The sequence below is a fragment of the Sceloporus undulatus genome, chromosome 5 (genome assembly GCF_019175285.1).
Source record: "Sceloporus undulatus isolate JIND9_A2432 ecotype Alabama chromosome 5, SceUnd_v1.1, whole genome shotgun sequence".
Classification (NCBI taxonomy): domain Eukaryota; kingdom Metazoa; phylum Chordata; class Lepidosauria; order Squamata; family Phrynosomatidae; genus Sceloporus; species Sceloporus undulatus.
In genome coordinates, this window is record NC_056526.1 from 125,793,204 (window position 1) to 125,813,824 (window position 20,621).

Here is a 20,621-nt window from a genome sequence, read left to right on the forward strand (position 1 = left end):
TTTTTTTTTTTCCTTGTGCAACTTTGGTTCCAGAAGATAATAAAATAGAGACTTTATTATTACAGGGAGAAATTTTATGAAGCAAAACTTCAGCAACAGCAAAGAGAACTGAAACATCTCCAAGATGAAAGAAAGAAATTAATAAAGATTCAAGAAAAAATCCAGGTGTTGCAGAAGGCTTGTCCAGATTTTCAAGTAGGCAGATATTTTTATTAGTATAATGGACAAATATTAACAGTGATGTTTAGTTGGCCCTGCTTGATCATTTTATTTTAACTCGGCAATTCAAAGTTGGAAGCAAGCTGGGACATACACTTCTTGATTATTGTTTTTATCATTATATTTTTCTCCTGCCTTTCCCCCAGATTGAGACTGAAAGCAGTTTACAACTATTAATTTTTAAAAAAATACACATGATACAAGAGTTAAAACAGGAACAATCAGAGAACATTAATACTAGGTTAAACTATATGTTATTAAAACACACACAGCAGCACAACAGTTAACAATATCCAGCGTATTGTGTAAAAAAGACCTTATATAATGCCTGGTGGAATAGAAAAGTCTTTGCTTGCCTATGAAAAGCATGTAGGGAGAGTGCCAGTTTACCCTTTTTGGGAAGAGAGTTCCAGAGCATAGGGGCAACCACTGAAGGTTCTTTCCTGTGTTCCCACTAGATGTACCTATGTGGGTGGTGGGACAGAGAAGGGCCTTCCCAGCAAATCTTAAAGTCTCAGACTGGTTTGCAAGGCAGAATATAGTCAAATAACCTAGACCTGAGTCGTGTAGGGCATTAAATGCCACAACCAACACTTTGAATTCTGCCTGGAAACTGTCTGGCAGCCAGTGGAGCTGTTGCAATAAGGATGCTGTGTGTTCCCTGTAGCCAGCACTGGGTAGTAATATAGCTCTTCTGACCAATTGAAGTCAGAACCAAATCCTGAGGGACTCAACAGGACAGTGGGCAAGGGATTGAACAGGAGTTCTCCAGCAACACCTGGGTTCACCCCTCTAGGAAGGAATTAAGTTCAGGGGGTTGAACGGGAGTTCCCCAGCAACATTTGGGTTCACCCCTCCAGAAAGGAATTAAGCTACTGTAAAACAGTGCTCCCAAGTTCCATCCCAGCAAGGTAACGCATGGTCAATGATATCGAAAGCTGCCAAGAAGTACAGGAGAACCAACAGGGGCACACTCACTCTGTCTAGTTCCTGGTATAGGTCATCCACCAATGTGATCAAATCTATCTCTGTGCCATAACCAGGCCTGAAAGCAGATTGAACTAGATCTAGATAATCCAGAAACACCTGGAGCTGACAGACCATCACATGCCCAAGAACTTTGTCTTAAAAAATGGAGTGTTAGCTATGTGCTTTGACTGTTAGCATAGCTATAATGGTGGGAGATGCTGTATACACAGTTCTATTCCATTTCTTTAATTTTGCCCTGTGTAGCTTCAGTGATCCATCTTCCAGTTACTTCACCTTAGAGAATTCACTCCAGCCCGGGAAACATGTTATCCAGCCATGGGGGTTGAGACTATTGGCTCAGAGATTGCTTGGATAGAATTTGTTGTTTAGGTACAGATTGTGGAAACCATTGGCTAAAGGATTGTGATGCTGCTTCTGCTATTGATAACCTACTGCATCAAATTCCCATCAATTAAAACTTCACTTGTAGCAGTGAGGTGTGTAGTTTTGGGTACTAAAGTATTGGGGAAGCCGGGAATTGCTGATAGTTCCAACTCAGAACTGATGCATTTGGAATTTTTACATGGTTGAGGGAAAGTTAAGTCTAAATGCAGTTTTATTTTGTTCAGGCAGGCCTTTGAAATCTAAGTGCATGTGTAAAGTGGTGTGCTGTATTTTAATAGTTTTAATATTTTACCAGAAATTATGTTTTAAATATGTTTTAAGTGGTTTTAACTTTTTTAAATCACATTTTAAAAAAGAATTGTTATTTAACCATTTTTAACTTTTGTACAATAATATTTTGCCTTAATCGTTCATAAATTATTGTAAATCTCTTTGAATCCCATCTTGAGAGAAAGGCAGGATGTAAATTCAATAAAGAAAGAAATAAAATTTAGAATAGTGTCTTATTGGCAAGACAGTTATATCTAACACTCATTTAATAGCCAGGGAGAAATGTATGTTGGTTTTTATGGATGGAAAGGTAATTCTTCAAAATGTAGCCCACATTACAGATTGAGTATCCCTTGTCTGGAAATCAGAAATGCTCCAAAATCTGAAACTTTTTGAGCACAAATATGGCGCTTGAAGACTTTGATTTGGAATACAGGTAGCACAGTTCATACTGTATATGTAAGGCTGGAGAGATCCGCAAGACTGGAGAGAGATTTGAAGGTCTGTGAAATGGCAGGAGATGCACCCAAGGATTTGCACCAAGACTATGCTTGAATAGCCATCATTTCACAGATCCTCACATCTTAGCCTTGCAAATACAGTATGTAAAATGCTATTCATATTCCAAAAATCCAAATTATTCCAAAAATAATAATAATTAAAAAATCTCAGCTCCCAAACACTTTTGGTCCCAAGGATGTTAGATAAGGAATATTCAGCTTGTATATTGAAAGATTAGAGAAAATAAGAAAAAAATTATTTTGGGAAGATAAATAAAATAAAATAAAACTTTTATTTTTATCCTGCTTTTCTGTGACTAAACAATCAAAGCGGCTCACAATATAAAGAGATAACATTTATCTTGTAAGATGATAAATGATTAGATGAGTAGTTCAAAAGCATGTAAAATTTAATTGTCTGAAAGTTTTACACAATTTTTTCTAGTTTGCCTGTTGATTTTGATGTGTAACAATCCAGATGCTACAGTTATTAATCTGATAAAGATTCTAATTAGAATACTAATCCCATAATTTTAATATTTCATTCACTCTTAGCTGTCATCTGGCTTGGATAATTGTCCAGGAAATGCTTCAACACCAGCTAATGAAAATCCAGCAAGTAATGCTGTTGGTCAGCCAGAAGAAAAAAACACAGTGGATAGCGAGGTACTGTTATCAATGTTTTTGTGAGTGTAATTTTCGTCTTATATTCCAAGCAATCTTCAGTTGCGACTATGCTGTTGTCTATGACTGTTAATCACCAATTTTGTCACTACATTTTGAAGTATACTGGGAGTGTTTTGGACCCCAAAAAATTGGTCTTCTACTGATCAAAACATATACAGATCAAACATTCTCATAGCATTTATTGTCTTTGAGAAGATAAATTGGACAAAAATTAGTGGTTTTAAGAGAAAAGAGTCTGAGAAAGATAGTAAAAAAGATTGTTGTGGTATCATTGTCTTGCTTGCATCTCTTTTCCTCTTAATGACTTTACATAAAAAGCTGTTCTTGCCTAACTTAGCAGACTGTTTTGTTAACTACCGGTAGTTGAACTGAAAACATGTGAAAGACATGCAATTAACAATATATATCGATATCATTAGAATATTTTCTATTAATATTTTATTTTTTAAACAGCTTTGGACTGAGATGCGTAGGCATGAGATTATAAGAGAGGAATTACGACAAAGAAGAAAGCAACTCGAAGCTTTAATGGCTGAGCACCAGAGGAGACAAGATCTAGCCGATACCACATCTGCTGGTGCTGGTTCTGTGAAAAGTGATGGATCAGAAACTCAGTGCACTCCCCAACAAAGCAGAACAGAAAAGTAAGGAGGAAAGACTATATTTGTTTTTATGTAAATAAAAGAAATGTAAAGTTTCATCTAATATTGTGTTTTTGGTTGCAACTGTACTCCTGCAGCCTTCTGTGACCCTAGAATTTTGTTCTGGGGTTTTTGAGCCTTCTGAAGTATATTTTATAGTACTGTACATGAAGCGGGGCTGTATGAGGGAGGAGGAATCCTGCCTCTCCCTATTTGGCTTCTAGAAGTGTACTTTACTCTGGTGATTCATTGTAACAATAACTGTCTCTAATGTGGTTGGACATAGAAGATTTTTAAAATAGCCATAATTAGAACAGCCTATACAGTGGTCCCTCCATATCTGCAGACTAGCCATTCATTAATTTGAGCATCCGTGGATGGCAAGGCCGCATTGTTCCCAATGACAGCACGAACAAAGCCCTTCCGCCGTTGGGGACAAAAGTCCCTTGCCTTCCTCCCCTCTCCTTCCTCTCTCCTTTCTTTACCTGCTTCCTTCCTCCCTCTCCATCCCGACTTGGCTTTGGGGGCAGAGTCTGGCTCCCAGTCAGCCAGAGCCGGGGCCTGAGTCTTGGAGCCCCTGTCCCCAGGCCCAGCATCAGGGACGGCACCTCTGGGCCCTGAGACCCAAGCCCCAGTCCTGGCGCCAGCTTCCTCAGACCCCTGGCTGGAGGGAGCCAGCAGCAGGGATGGGGCTTGGGTCTGGGGCCCAGAGACTCTGTCCCAGATGCTGGGCCTGGGGACAGGGGCTCTGAGATTCAGCCACCCTCCTGAGCGACTTTTCAGACTGGCAGCATTCTACAGTACTTTACAGCATTTGTTGACTGTCTCTTGATGTCACTTCCTGTTTAAATGCCTAATGATGGTGAACCTATGGTATGCGTGCCAGAGGTGGCACTCAGAGCCCTCTCTGTGGGTACGTGTGCTATCACCCTAGCACAGAGTTTGCCAGAGTTTGTTACCAGAAAGCCAGAGGGACATGGCACTTTAAATAAGTGGGTTTTGGGTTGCAGTTTGGGCACTGGGCCTCTAAAAGGTTCACCATCGCTATGGCTCACAGTAACCCTTTAATGCCTGGTTACTATTAAAACCCACATTGTACATTTTCCTTGGGACACTATATCCCAACAAATGCTGCACCGCCATTAAGAATGGGACTTGAGCATCCATGGATTTTGGTATCCATGGGGGGTGTCCGGAACAGATCCCTGACGGATAGTGAGGGTCCACTGTATCGGCTCTAAACATTACTTTCCACTATACATTTTAAAAAGAGGGGAGATACCCTTTCCTTTCCTTTCTTTTTCTTTTCTTTTCTTTTTTTTTTTAAAGAACGCTTCACGAATTTACGTGTCATCCTTGCGCAGGGGCCATGCTAATCTTCTCTATATCGTTCCAATTTTAGTATATGTGCTGCCGAAGCGAGCACACCCTTTCCTTTCTTCCAGCACCACATGGTCATGAAATGGTCACAAAAACCACAGTAATTCAGTCATCAGTTTGGGTAGATTAGAGAAAGCATATTGTTTTGTCCTTCTCCTGAGTTGTAATTCACTTTTAGGCATGTAGTAAAGACTCTTAAGACTTAATCCACACCATCTTTTGACTCACTGTTCAAAAGTGGTTTCACTTATACAAGTAGACTGACCAACATCTATTTAGCTAAGCCTGCTGATCTTAGAATAGGAGGTTTGAGCAAAGGCTGTTAGGTTGTAAGAAAGTAATTGTTTAAGTTGCAGTGTCTTTCTAAAGACACATGTGTGAACTGCAAAATGCTATGGCAGCACCAGGGATGGGGCTTGGGTCTAGGGCCCAGAGGCTCTGTCCCGGATGCTGTGGTGGGGTTTTTGTCTGCATTATATTGCTATTTAAATATTGTACAATGGGGTACCATTTCTTTACTGTTGAATCCTACATATTACTGGAAAACGTTGTACAGATAAGCCAAAGTATGTTATGGGTTTAATACATGAAATTAAATTAGGTAGAACATATTTACTCTTGATTCTAGTATGATGCAAATCTGTTGGTTCTGTATGACCTTAATTTTCTACTTATTTACTACTTGTGTGCTAGCAGAGCATGACTGAGTTTTTTTTTAATACTTGATACTATAGAACAATGGCAACGTGGGGAGGGTCTACTCAATGTGCTCTTGATGAAGATGAGGGTGAGGAAGATGCATATCTTTCTGATGGACTTGCTCAAGCAGAAGAGGAAGAAGAGGAAGAACAAGATTCTAGTTCCAATGAGTTGTCCATGTGTCCCAATAATGTAGATCAAAGTGCATATTGTGCAAAGGAAGAAAAGCAGAGGTCAGTTTTGTGTTCCTTACCAATAGTAAAGTTGTACTAAATTGCATCCTCTAAGAAGGCAATTTGTTCTTGACTAATTTAAAATTGTTCATTATGTTGCAAGTTCTTTGTTCTCCTTAGGGAAAAAGTCTGAGAAATTATATAACTTGGGAAAAGTATGAACGTTTAAGTGTATCTATTGTATTTTTTTGGATACGTAAACACTCACATGAAGTATCCAAGTACCTAGCCTATTCCGTTATACAGATTTGCAGCTAATTAAATTCTGATGTTCATTTAAATATTTATTGAGATGATGAGAGTCTGGAATGTAAAGGAGCAGAAGCACATATGGTCCATCTGAATTACAGATACAAACAATTATTTTCCCTCAAAAGAAAAAAAACAAACAAAAAGTTTATTGAATAGCCCAAGGGCCGTTTCAAAATACTCAAAACATAATAATACAAGCAATGCCACACACATATATGTAAAATGTTAATATAGCGCACTAAGTGCAATAAACCACAATATAATATATATACTATATATACATATGAATAGTTTAAACATGCACAGCTTATATACAGACTATACAAATCTAAAAATATACAATATGTACTGAAAGATATACAAATAAACAGGTAAGAATAAAAGGAAAGAGAAGGGAGGATGTATGTATTAATCACTGTGTATTAATAACTATTTTATAAATTATAAGTTGATCTCATGTATTAGTCAAGGCCAGGTTTTGGGGCCAAAATTAAGGATTTTGATATGACCTGTGGATAAATTCAGGATAAAACTTAGGGGCATGTAACAAAGGATCATGAAGGAAAGAAATCAGTTCCTATGTTTCAGCTACTTTTATAGCACAAGAGGTAGTCTCCCTATTTAAGCATCTTTTGTACTCCAGGTCAATAATTTGTAGCATTCTGATTTTTTAAAAGTAGCAATAGTAACCAGTTTAGTGTCTTTTGAACAATAAGGTAAGAGTTATAAAAAATGAAACTAAAATGGTAACTGTCTGGTTGGGGAAAACTTTAACTGTAACCATTTCCTTTCAGGAAGTTACTTCCCAATATTCTAGCAGACATGCTTACGCTAAAAGGCTGGATGGATGAAGGGGAGGGGGGAATTGGTGCTTCCAGGACAGATTCCAGTCTTGGCTTCCACTAGAGCAGGGGTAGGCAACCTTTTTACCCCAGGGCCGGGTTGCTGTCCCTCAGACAACTGGGGGGCCGAAGCCAAAAAATAAATAATTAAATAATATACACACATACACACACACACACACACACACACACACACACACACACGGTACAAATGTAGGACAAAATTTCAAATGGAGGACACTTTTTTAAAAAAAATTGGAGAAACACATGAAAAAATTAGCTGATTTTTAAAAAAAAATGTTAATATAAATGTGCCCCCTTCTTTAATTTAATTTATTTAATTATTTATTTGGCTTCGGCCCCCAGTTGTCTGAGGGACAGCAACCCGCCCCCGGTTAAAAGGTTGCCTACCTTGCCTGCCGCTGGCCCCCCCTTGCCCACCGCTTGCCCCCCGCTTGTTCCCCCTTGCCCGCCTCCTCCTGATAGGCCAAAGGCCCTGGTGCGCACAAAGGCCCTGGTGGCAATCAGCAGCAGGACTGGGCTGGGCCGGTCCCAAGGCCTCGCCAGGCCGGATCCGGCCCACGGGCCGTAGGTTGCCTATCCCTGCACTAATAGAGTTAAAGTGTATTACTTACTTGGACTGTGGATGAGTAAACTTCAAGTATTTTGGGTCATTTTTGACTAAATTTTCTAGACTTATACGTGAATATATCGGTAAATCATACATTATTTTTATCTGTATGATGGCAAGGAAGAATGTGTTTACTACGAACTAGACTGTGTGTTTTTTTGTTTTGCTTATAACCAATCTGTTTTTATAAAATGTTATTATACAAGAGTAATTTTTGAAATGAGTAACTTTTTGTCATAATATCTCTACTCCTACTGGAAGAGTCCGTCGTCCTCTTCAGCAGATGGAAACTACCGTCCTTTGCTAAAGCAAGGCAGCAAACAGAACATCACATGCGGCGGCAAGAAATCATCGGTGGATGTCTGAACTTTCGTATGTGGAAGAAGAAGAACAGGCAAGAGCAATTAAATCAGCTGAAAAAACAGCTTGAATTCATGCCAACATTTGCCAGACATTAATGCAGGATCAACAGGTAAAATGTAAAAGGCTTTTTGAGTTTTCCCTCCGTATTCCTGTCTCCTTAACTTTGCATTGTTTGGACTTATTTCATCTATGACACATCGTTGAAACAGTCAGGGCTGAAGCCTTTAAAACGTAACAAATTGTTGATTTTGTGGATTATTTTCAACTTTATTTCTTGTTAAATCAAGGGACCATTACAGACTGTTTCATGTTGTATAGCTCACCAATTGTTTCCTGGGTTTCTCCTCCTTCCCATTCCTGGGTGGCAGGGCAGATCAATCCACAATGCTGGGTTCTATCCATGCAATGGTTGCGAGGCAGGATCCAAAGCCTAAACTGTTAACTTTTTTCCATTGGACCAACTCCTCTTCTCCTTAGTTTTTAATTTACCTGCTTACAAGACAGGGGCAGGCAACCCTTCTCTGAGAGATAGGATAGCAAATAGGCATTCACAAGTCACTGGTCAATTAGCACTGCATATTTAGTATCTCATATTTGCAAGACGTATGCAAGGCTGCTGGATGGACAGACCTAATACTTTTATTAAACATTACATATTAGACAAGTAACATCTGCACAGCAGCATTGGGTAGAACTGTGCTGCAAGCAAGAATGAGAAGTTATACTTACCGTGAAAGTCATTCTGGAATGGCGGGGCAGAGCAGTCCACACCTCCTTAAAAGGATATAAGCAACACACTGATGGCTAGAAAACAAACTGAGGAGAAGGGAATTGGGTCCAAAGAAAAAAGTTAACAATTTAGAGCTTTGGACTCCTGCTTCATGACTTGCGTTGATAGAACCCGATCAGGGATTGCTCTGCCCTGCACCAGAATGACTCTTCATGTAAGTATAACTTCTTATTCTCTTGTATGTTGTGAAGGAGGGCATCTGGGAATGGATTAACTCCATACACAAACAAGTCAGGCTAGAATCATGTTATTTCTAACTACATTAGGTTAAATTTACTTCCTAATTCTTTTTCTTCTTAGCTTACAGGGGTTTCCATTTTGTTCTTTTTTGCATGTTTAACTATTCCTGAAATTCTTACTTTGATTCTTACTGTTTATGCATTTTAAAGATGTTTTCCTTACGTGCTAATCTTTGTCTTCCTGCCTCGAATAAAAATAAGAGATCCTCCCTCCCTTTCCTCCTCTCCTCTCACTCTTATTGGCTGACTCTAAGTCTTCTTCCTTCCATGTTGATTTCAACATGGCTTAACTGAACTTAGGCCATGCTTGAGCAGGAAGGAAGTAACCGAAAAAATCTGTTTTATGATTGATTAAATCCCTCGTTTGAAACATAAATAATTATAATCTTTGTTTAATAAATGGTATCCCACCTTGTCAAGGCAGTTGAGCATGTTGCCAAAACAACTCAGATAACAATATTTCCTTGAGAATACTCATTGGTTTTCCTCCAGGCTAGTCTTAAAGTGAACTGAAATTAACATGGTAATTCCTCATCTTGATCTCCTATGTATCTCTGTACTAGTCAAGGACACGGGGTGTCAGATTCTTTGTTCACACCTGTAGAAGCCATACAAAAAGATGGGTTATGTGTGTACAGCACAGCAGCTCATGACACATTGCATATTCCTTGGCCATTACATTTCATATTCACAGGACAAGAGCCACCCCTTGGTGGTCTTCTCCGTTGCTTTCTTTGGGAACTGAAAGCCACATACGATACTGTTTGTTAAGATTTAACAACTGATATTATTGTTATTTTGTTTATACTGTTTGATCTATGTAATCCTTTGTTTACTTGATTTTTTTTATTTTGCTCTACCTTAAGTATGTGGCCAAGAAAATAAATGTTGAAATAACAATGTTTTATGAGAATTAAATTTGAATTTACATGTATTTTTCTTGCAGACTCTTTCTGCCTATTGCAAACCCTGCTCTACGGTCCATCATGTGTGATGCCTAGTAATGTTGCTTCACCACAAGTACATCTTATAAGCATCAGTTAATCATAGCTATACGAAACTGACCTGGAAACAAAATAGTCAAAGGTATTCATTGTGAGTTTGTGTTTGCCCTACCTCACTACTGATCATATACATCATATGGAGAAAGGATTGTTGCTAATAAAAAGATGGAGTGTTTTTGAACCACAGTACAGTGGTGCCTCGGGTTACGAAATTAATCGTTCCGGCGCTAATTTCGTAACCCGAAAAAACCTTCTTAACCAGTGCCATAGCGCTAATGAAAAAAAGCCGCGCTCTGCCGCGGCCATTTAAACAGCGCCAGGGGTTTTTTCGTAACCCGAAAAAACCTTCGAACCCGAAAACATAAATCCCATGGGATTATCGTATCCCGAAAAATTCGTAACCTGGGTAATTCGTATCCAGAGGTACCACTGTAAAACCAAAAGGATACTATAGTAAGGTGTGGTCATATAATATAAACAATTAACATTTCTGTACCATTGTATTATTTGGAAAATGAGAACATCATAATGGTCTTTCTTTGATGGTGTTTGGTGTTGGGATATAAGATCAGTTAGAGCTCTTGTTTATGTTTTTTCTCTCTGCTTAACTGAAATTTGGAAACTAGGAACATTTGAATTCAGGACTAGATATAGCTTATTATAGAATTTGGCTTACAGCCTGACACTCTCTGTTTTCTTCTAATTGGTTTTCTAGTTATTTGAATAACACTTCACACAAAAAGCAGTCTATAATTCCTTTTAAAAGAACATGTTAATTTCCTAGGTTGAAGCAAATGTAAATGATTTAATGCAGCACAAGAGCAGCAACAGCAAGCAAGAAACAGCCAAAAAGGAAAAAAAACAGGGCAAAACCCCACCCATCATCACCACTATGTTTTGTCCCTATCAGTTTTTCCTTCCCAGACAATGAAAACTTATTCAGCATGCCTGGATTCACAAATTTCCATTTTTTCCATCAGGTGGCATTCAGAACTGCATGGGGAACCTTAATTGCTACAGAGGATCTCCATGGGTTTTACTTTTGTGTCCTAATGAATGCTGGAGAAGCGTGTTCACCAGCAAAAGAGCAAAGGCTCTATAATTCTTCTAAAGACAAGTTCTTTTATTATTACCATTTAACGTCATTGTAGTGACTTGGAATCTGCTTTACTTTCTATTAACAGCAAACTGTTTCTTTGTCAATTTTGTCCTAAGACATGTATTGTGGCCTTACTTAATGCTTCTTACTAACATAATATTTAAACCCCAAAATTTGGAATGTCAGAAAGGAATTATGATTAAAAAGTACGCATTGCACATAGCCTAGTTTTATGATGTTTCTAGGGCTGAAGCAGATTGGCTGCTCCAGCCTTGATAGACCCGGGACTACAGTGACCAACAGCCACTCTGAAAGTGACCAGCTTGCCATGTTTACAATGAGATGCTGGCAGGAGAGCTTTTTCCACACTTCTTTTTCCAGCAACTTTGGCTGCCTTAAGGCGGTCTCATAGTGGCTTCTGACTGCTCCAGAGACTGCGTTATTTGCATACTCTGTCCCTGAAATGGCTGGAAGCCCACTCGGTTTGCCCGTCTGTTTTGGGTCTTACTGTGCGTTTAAGTATAATAATGTTGCATACATTAGTGTTATGTATTTATCATATCTGTGGAAGATAAAAGATTTATTTAACATTATTGTAACTCAGATTTATGAAGAATTATATTAGCCATTCTGTTTTTCGAATAATGGCCTAGGGCCATTGGTAATATTAGTAAAATAAGAGGGGGGGGATTCAGATAGACATCCACCACCCTTTTTTTTTTTTGTTGCAAAAAAAAACAGATTTTCTCTTTTCGTTCAAAGAAAGTATAGGATAATTGCTCTTATGCTCAAAAAGCACCTGTGGGGAAATTTGCGGTATCTTGAAACAAAAGGCATAGAGAGAAACATTCAGAACTGAAAAAGAATACAGTAATTGGTTTCCTTGTTTAAAATGACTGGCATTTGCTGGGTTCTCTAAGGCCATTTGTGTTGCAAATAGTGCGGTTTCGCCAGATGGCTGCTTGATTTTATGCCTGCAGGGTTGCTCTGACTGAAGTGTTTTACAAGGAGTGGCAATCTCATCTGAGTGGAAAGTAGCACTAGAAAGTTAAGAGCAGCCTCCTCTCCTCCCCCTAGCCAGTCATAATTTTGGTAACACTCACTGGTCTGAGGTTATTGCTTTAGGCTATATGAACTGGCATCTGAAGAGAGCGCTAGCTTCAGCCTTTTTGGAGGTCAGAGGGAATGGAGGTCAAAAACAATACTGCCAGAAATCACACTTTGTTTTGTCAATATTCCCCATTCCCAACCCCAAAAGCCACACTACAAAACACCAGCCTTTGGGTTGGGAAGCCCAGTTCCAGGACCTCTGCCAGGAGGTCGACGCCAACAGAGCAATCACAGTATTAATTTATTAGAACCTTACACCATCAATTTAGCACTCCTTGACTACAAGAGTTCAGGGGGGGTTCACTTTCTCAGTCTGCACAGACAATGACACTTGAGAATCACACTTGTTCAGACAAGGAGGATCCCGCTCCCTCTCTGCCACAAGGAAGCTCATCAACATCTCTCTTGGGCAGAAGAATATCCACTCCATCTCAGCCAGCACACAGGGCTCTTAGGACGGGAGGCAGACTCCCTAGCAACTTCACTTTACATCTGGAGTAAATACTGTCTTTCATCACCAGCTCCAGGTACACTTTGGTTACCGCAGTTTGACCCCTTTGCATCTGCTACAAACTGCAAACTCCCAAGTACCATCATCAGGTTCCACTCTCTCAAAGCGGAAGCCCAGGATGTTCTCAAGACGCCTTAGTTTCCAGGGATGCTGTATGCCTTTCCCCGAAATTCTGAGTTCTAAGGAAAATCAGCACGAAAAAGCAACAATTATTTTCATAGCTCACCACACTGGTTTTGCAGGCATTTTGTTTCTCAGCTACTAGCTCTGGTGACCTGGGACCCTGTAGCTCTTCCAGTCCTCCAGTGTCCAGTCAGGGCCCATTCTCCATCCAGAGTGGGTGGTTCCACTTAGCTGCTTGCAACTGAACAGAAGTCGTATATGAGAACAGGCTATTCTGATAAGGTATTAAACACTCTCCGATCTCCCAATATGTCCATCCTCAAGATATTAGAGACAAACTGGAAAGCTTTTCTCAAGTGCTCTGGGAAAAAAATCAGTTTCGCCACTTAAAGAAAGATTTTGGATTTCTTGCCAACAGGTCTTGATCGAGAGTCAAGCCCAACACCTACAGTGCCTGTAAAAAAAAAAACAGGACCAAGCGGATGTTAGAAGTGCTCTAAATTGTACACAGGCACTTCAGACCATTTTGGAGATCAGAAGCACTTTTTGTTTCCTTTTTAACCCTTTTCACTAGGGAAGACGGTTTTTCCCTCTATTCTAATCTGATCGATCAAGCATGTGTTTTTCTGGTTTACAAGTTTCTGGACTTCCCAAACTACAAATATGATAGTCATCAACAGATTCAGCAACCACACCACAGCTTTTTCAGCTAATGCTCCCTGGAGGAAATTTGAAGAGCAGCTATTGGGCTATTCCTTCTACTTAACTAAACAATTAAGCGATATAAATTTGCCTAGCCAGGGCAAAACCTTTAGCAGAAGGGTGCTCCAGCAGGTACTCTCAGCTTAATTGGTTTTCTTGCCACTGTCCCCATAGTCCTCTCTGTGAAAGCTTGTGCTACCAACTTCTTTCTTCTCTCAATTCAGCCTCAAAGACCTAAAACCTGGGATGTGATATTCTGTAGTTGGTAAAGCCATCTCTTGGAACATCCTCTGATTTGCTGTGAACCATGGCTTCTAGCAGTTCAGAGTTGCACCATGTTTATTCACAAGAATCAGAGCAATGGTTGAGGTCTTTCTTGTATGCAAGAATTGTGACAATTTAACGCTTTACGTTGAAGATTAGCTGCTGACAGGAAGCTGAGAGCAGAGCAACACTGATACTGAGCCTTCTGGGGCAAATATCCTGTGAAACACTGAAAAGTTTATTTCTCAGCCTTCATAAGGCAAGGTAGAATCAACTGTTTTTCACTCAATTACCCCCCCAAAAAAGAGGTCGTGCGGTTAGAACAGTTCAAGAGACTTAGGAAAACATGCTTGCTCCTCCATTTTCAGATATTTTGGCTTGATGCTCTCCATTGTGGGGTTGGATTTGCACATCTCTGTGTAGGACCCTCTCCATAGCTGATTATATCCTATTCCAATGAAGAGGTGGACGTCATGAAGTGAAAGTTGTTACCATCTATGATTTACAGACTATTCATATGGGCATGAACATTTGATACTTAACTTTCCCCTAATCCTGAACACCATTATAGAACAATCTTGAGCACATAAAAAAGGTTCTCTTGTTACACTTTGGAAAAAACCAATGAATCTGCATGCAGTGTTTTTTTCTGCTAAAACTGGTGGGTAAGGTGATAATTAAATTTCTGCAGTTATTCAGTTGATTTTTATCCTATCAAACAAACAAACAAGCTTCATTTATATAATCCTTCATACTGCCTAACCAGTTACTAAAGCGGTTTACAATGTAAAGCTAATTTGCTACCAACATCTGGGTACTATTTTAGCGACCTGAAAGGATGCAGCATGAGTTCGAGCTTGAACCCTTTTGCTGTCTTTGTTCAACTCACAACTGTATGGTTTTGAGTGAGTGCTTGCAGTACAGATTTAACACTGCGCCACAGGGTTTCCAGAAATCACAGCAATGTGTTTCAAATAGTATGAGTGTGCAAGTGGTTCTCTTTGTGGCCTTATGAGGATAGATGAGGATGTGATCATAAGACAAAATGCATAGTACATCCATGGAATCCTTTTAGAGAAAGATGATCTAAATTTAATAAACATTAATATTAGCTAGCACTTTATTTCTTGCTATTTTTAAGATTTTATGAGTCATTGTTTCTGATTCGATTTCCTTCATAGGCATCATTCTTCTGCCCAATGTTTCCATTGGTTTGGGGGAATTCCCCCAAAACTGAATGTTCAACAATGAGCACAGCCCCCTTAGAACATAAACACTGGGAAAACTGACACATATTTCCAAAACCATTTGAAATATTCTACTTCTGGAAAGAAAACCAAGTTTTAATTCAGTTGACTGTTGTGACAATTTTTTTGTAAACCGTGCCTGCTTGGAAGAAGAAAATGTAATTAAATTTTTAAGTGTATTTTCTCTCACTTCATTATGTTGAAACAGTGCTTTAATATTAATTTTTAGTTAGCTAATAAAACTTGGTTAATTAGGGTCGTGAAAGTTTGGGCTACCTTACTTGTTTAAGCCAATAGACCTCTCAGTTTCTTTTTATAAGTCCCTGAGCCTACAAAGTAAGAACACCAAAATTATAATCACAAAAACGTATGATTAAATGGAAAGAACCGGGGAAAAACAAGGACATGGGAACAAGTGTTAGGCTTATATATGATGTAAAGCTGACTACATTTCTCGAAAACCTGTTTTTTTGAAGTTGACCTCATTGGGCAGTTTTTTTATTGCTTGATTTTACACAGGAAAGTAGCTCTTTGTCCTTCAAATCTTAATCCATACTATCACACTTTAATGCTTTCCAGAAACATTTTTTAAATTGAATTTGCTGGCTCAGTATCTCTTGAGAATGATCAATGTTTAGCACTGGGGTGGATGAGTACTCAAAGTTGGTGTCCAATAAGATACTGAAGGTGTTGCAATTTAATATTTCTTATTACAACTTGTTGGTAACTGGCAGCGTGGGATGAAACAGACAGGCAAAGGTTGGACTTAGGCTTTGTTGGGGGCATGGTTTTAGATGACACCTCGGGGAATGCAGCCACAGCTATCTCGGCACGCACCAACCATCTTGAAGGGAGTGGAAAAAAAACCACTACTTTTCAAAACTGTTTAAAACACTGGCAAAGGGTGGATTGGGGTTACAGGCATGTGGTTGCTGTGGCTCCGTGTGAGCAGTGCCGGGGAGCCCCATCCCCCTTTTTGGGCGTCTGTTTCGCCGCTTTGATAGTGAAATTTCTGATCAGAACCAATTGATCTAAAATATAAAACCCACATCAGTCATTTTTCCATACAAAAAGAGTGTCTCACATCTTCAACTTAGAATTATCCCATAGAGATGTTTAGCTGATGTTATCAAATTGTTATGAAAAGCTTTGTTAACCAACAGCTACCTGACAGTAGAGATTTCAAGAGTCCCACCATCCTTTGCCTTAAAGAACAGTATTTCTGGCAGTCCATCGAGAAAGAGTTCTAAGTTAATGGTTTCCAAGATTTGTCAAGGAGATTTATCTAAATTAGAATGTTTCCAGTTTTGATGTAACTCAAAATTTTGGAAATTAAATCACTTTGCAAAGGAAATTGTGTCTTGTTGAAAAAACGGTGATAAAGCCCCATATGATCTCCTAAATTGGATTTTTTTGTAAAAATAACCTTAGAAAGATACGGTGACACCATGAGAACATAAAATGTCCATGGCACTTCATTCATCTTTAGTATATTCTTTACTTCACGTTGTTCTCCGATTGCGGAGATTACATTCCGCCCCCACCCGCGAATTCAAATTTGCAAATATTCAAATTACATTTGAATGCCTTGATATTTCCCTCCCCTCCTCCTCTTACCTCTTCATCCCTCCAGGATGCTTCTCGCACTGGCTGTAAAAAGCCTGCAGCAGCCGCACACCCAAAGAAGGTAACATGGCCTCGAGAAAGCCATGCTGCTTGCACAACCGGCAAAACAAAACAGACCACGCTGGACTGGAGAAAGCTGCAGTGGCCTTGCGGCAGATGGCATAAAAAAATAAACCCTGCCTAATGTTTTCTGTGTTTAACCCAATTGCCTTGCAACAGCCGGCACAACCAGGAAAAAGCCGTGCTGCCTAGAGAAGCCATGCAGTCAAAGAAAAAACCGCGAATGGTTATGCAAATTGAGGGACACTGTAATTGAATGTGCCCTCCTTACCAAATATAATGTAGCAGAAGTATTTTTAATTATTTGAATTATCCTGATCTATACTGTTTAAATACCTAACAGCTTCTGAATTGCAACACTGTGAACAACCAGAGGAGTATTAACTTTAGCAGGCATAGCCTCAATTTAGGCAATTAACAGAATGCCGGATTCATGTAGCTATTTAATCCTGATCAATTTTGGTACAGAAGATTGTAGCCTAGAGTAAACGAGGAGACCATATACACAAAATCTAATTTTTTATGTGTATAACCCGACATTGCTCAATTTGCTTAACGCACGTGTTGAGTGTTTTATAAACAAGATAAATAAAGAGGAGAAAGAGAAATCCCTGTTATGTACCCCTTTAGATTAAAAAATGTCAGAAAGTATCCATTTGTAATCATCTTGCCTTCAAGAGTGATTTTAAAAAATCTGAATCATTTGAAACATTTCTGTTTTTTAAGAAAAACCCACAGTTATTTTTCAGTGCTTTTCAGCATTCAAGTGATAAAGCAACACGAATAGATCTTAAAATAATAAATTTTGACTAATCTTAATTATATCAACTCTAAGTACATTTTGAAGATTTATAGACTTCTTTGAAATTAATTTTTTTCGCATATATAAAAAGATTTGTGTATAGTTCACAACTAGTATGATTTTTGCCAGATCTATTGAGCTTCATAAAAAGAGCTGGAAAAGGCCAGATTTAAATTAAGTCTTTGATACAAACAAAAAATTCTGGAAACCGAATAGTTTCTAATCAGTAGCAGAACTATCTGGTCCAGGGCTTTCTATTTTACAGCTTGAGTAACATTTTAGTCTCTACATTCACAAGTTTTCAAAGATGTTTATTGTTACATTCATTGTAGCAGAAAAGAATCATTATTGGTATCCAATTGATCTTTCATTACAGTAAAATATTCTTCTGTGTCCTATACTTAGTGGAATAAAGTGAGTTTTGTGCTTATATGTGGTAACTCAGATAAAGCACTCTGAAATCTGATGTTTGCACTTCTCAGAAATTGTTTAACATGATTATATTAAGGCTGAACATTGTAAAACAGAGTGCACAACGCTGTGCTGAAAGAGGATAATTTAGCATTCCACAGCTGCTCCCAGATTTTTATTTGGTGAAAGGATATCCATTCTGTAGTGGCTCTGTTCCGGCCTGTGAAAGGCAAGCTATATATGGCCAAAGCTTCACCTGTACATAGAAGAAAGAGTGCTTTTTTAATTCTTCGGTTTTACTTGTTGTTATTAAAGTCTTTTTTTAACTCTGTCTTCCCACCCCCATACTGTGGTTCTGGAAGGTGTTAAACTTTCTTTTTTGTTTAAGAGGTCATGGCAGACTGAAGAGGAGCTGGAGAAGATCAGCTTTGTAAATGAACATCAGAGAGGAGGGAAGAAACAGTTTTTCCTCAGACTGGTTCCGTACAGTACAAAATAAGCATGCGGTATTCACAAAAAACCATTTGATACCAGAAGAAGAAGAGAATTTGACGAAGAATCTTGAGAGCTATAGGTACTGCCAGATCCAGTTGATCCAACTCTGTGTACTAAAACATTTAAACCAGAAAAGCATCTGACACAGTCTTGGCTTCCAAAGAAAACACCGATCAAAAAACGAACAAGGAGTTCTTCTCAGTTGAAATAACCGGGCTAGAACAAATGTATGCCCACATTTGCAGCTGATTTGATGGTTTGTTTTTGCTTAGTATATGGAATTCTGGGATCGTGTACCAAACCTGAGACAGGGTTCCCTTTGCAACATCAAACTCCACTGCCAAAGATGAACATTTCTGTTTATTATCTTTAACATAAGTCCTCTCATTTCTAGCCCTTACTTGCAATTAATCACTAACTAACCACATCCTGATGGCTAGTTAGTCTCTTCCTTCACGTAGGTGATATGCTGCCTTTATAGCCATTCAGTGTTATTTTTGTGGTGTTTTTTTTTCCATATATATATAAATTTATTTTTTTAAAAAAAAAAATAATAGTAAAGTTGATAATTACTTTAAAGAAACAATATGTGTGCATGTCTGCACGCCCTTTTCACGAAGTGGCCAGAAGCACTTTTGGCTTTTGTGTTTCGGCCTAAGTCTAATCCTTTTTTGTCGAATTTTGTCACTCTGATTTGTATCTTATTTCCCCAGAATCTGCTATTGACGTCAATATGCAAGATCATTGAATGAAATTATATTTGCTGAAGTTTAAACTAAATAACTTTTAATGAATTTTTTAAAAATCTTTTCATTTTAGGTTTGAAAGTGCCAGTTTTCTAGTACTGTGAGCATTACAAGAGTAATAGGAGCAGACACTAACGCGAAAGAAGAATGTTAAGCAAAAGTTTTCATTTAAAAGAATCGGAACAGCTTGAAAAAAATAATTAAATAAGTAGTCATAGAAAATGTCTTCAGGTATTTAAAAAATTTAAATATTGCAAGAAAGTGAATGAGTTCATTTGTTATTTAAATGTACAAGATAACTGGATCAAAGTTTTGACAATGATGCATCATGTTAATGTGACAGTTATTGCTATATAAAATCTCCACTGAACATGTGTATATGGAAAAATTATGGATTTAAAATATCTATGGAAATCTACTCCTCTTCCTATTATATTATTACTGTACTTTTAATAAAATTCTTAGTGTTTATTGAAATGTTGGTTCCTTTAAGGAGAGACCATTTTGAAACAAAAGTCACCTCCTCCTTCAGAGTTTGGGAACAGCAAGTAAAGGTAAAGATTAATTGTGATTAATTATTTGTATCCAGTAATGAGTAAAACTAAGATACATCCAATTATAAACTTAACCACTTATTCTTTTGTTTTTAGTTACCTTTATACTTTGGAATATGATTCATTAAATTAGTGATAAGAAAATACCACTCAGCACTGGTGCATGTTCAGTTATTGTTTTAGATAAGTACTGAAAGTAAACTATTTAGTTATTTTTGAGTAATAGAAAACTGTCATCTGGAGCAAGTAGAGTGTCTTGGAAGTTTGTTTTTTTCCTATTTTGGAGCTCTCACGCCTATTTAATTGAATCTGCCCTGAATGGTTGCTTTTGATTGAAAATTATTTTGGCCAAAATGTGGTTGCGGTGGTGGTGGTTCGAGGCTTAAGCACTGGACAGCAAGGACAGCATGTGGGCTGGCCTGCCTGAATTAGACACCCATGTGCATATTTCAATTTTAATTTATTTGTACACAAAGTTAACCTAGCCTGTATTTGACATTGTATTCATCATAATTTATCATAGAGAGCAACCAAGCTGCCAACCATTTCATGCTTCTGTTTTTTATCACTGCAGTTCATTGTTTTATCTGAATGTAAGGTTGTAATTAATTTTTACCTGAAAATCCAAACTCAGCAAATTGCAATAATTTTTTTGGCAACTCCAAATAAATGCCTTACACGGTTTTAAAAGCTCACTGACTCTCACAGGCAAAGATGTCAAAATCATACAGGAGAAAAAAGTGGATG

General features: G+C 38.3%; 1 protein-coding gene and 1 non-coding gene across 3 annotated transcripts in view; one reads left to right on the forward strand and one right to left on the reverse strand.

Moving 5' to 3' along the window:
• The first annotated feature begins 170 nt into the window (after positions 1-170).
• Positions 171-20,621, forward strand: part of LOC121930779 (pericentriolar material 1 protein-like) — a 70,603-nt gene continuing 50,152 nt past the window's right edge. For both annotated transcript variants that reach the window (XM_042467629.1, XM_042467627.1), the window contains exons 1-4: positions 171-195; positions 2,919-3,029; positions 3,504-3,694; positions 5,806-6,003. In XM_042467629.1, the coding sequence (XP_042323563.1) occupies positions 3,516-3,694; positions 5,806-6,003 (377 nt within the window). In that variant the 5' untranslated portion in view covers positions 171-195; positions 2,919-3,029; positions 3,504-3,515. The remainder of the gene's footprint in view (positions 196-2,918; positions 3,030-3,503; positions 3,695-5,805; positions 6,004-20,621) is intronic.
• On the reverse strand, positions 5,011-5,117 carry LOC121932354. Its single transcript, XR_006104327.1, has one exon. It is a non-coding gene; the product is annotated as a U6 spliceosomal RNA (small nuclear RNA).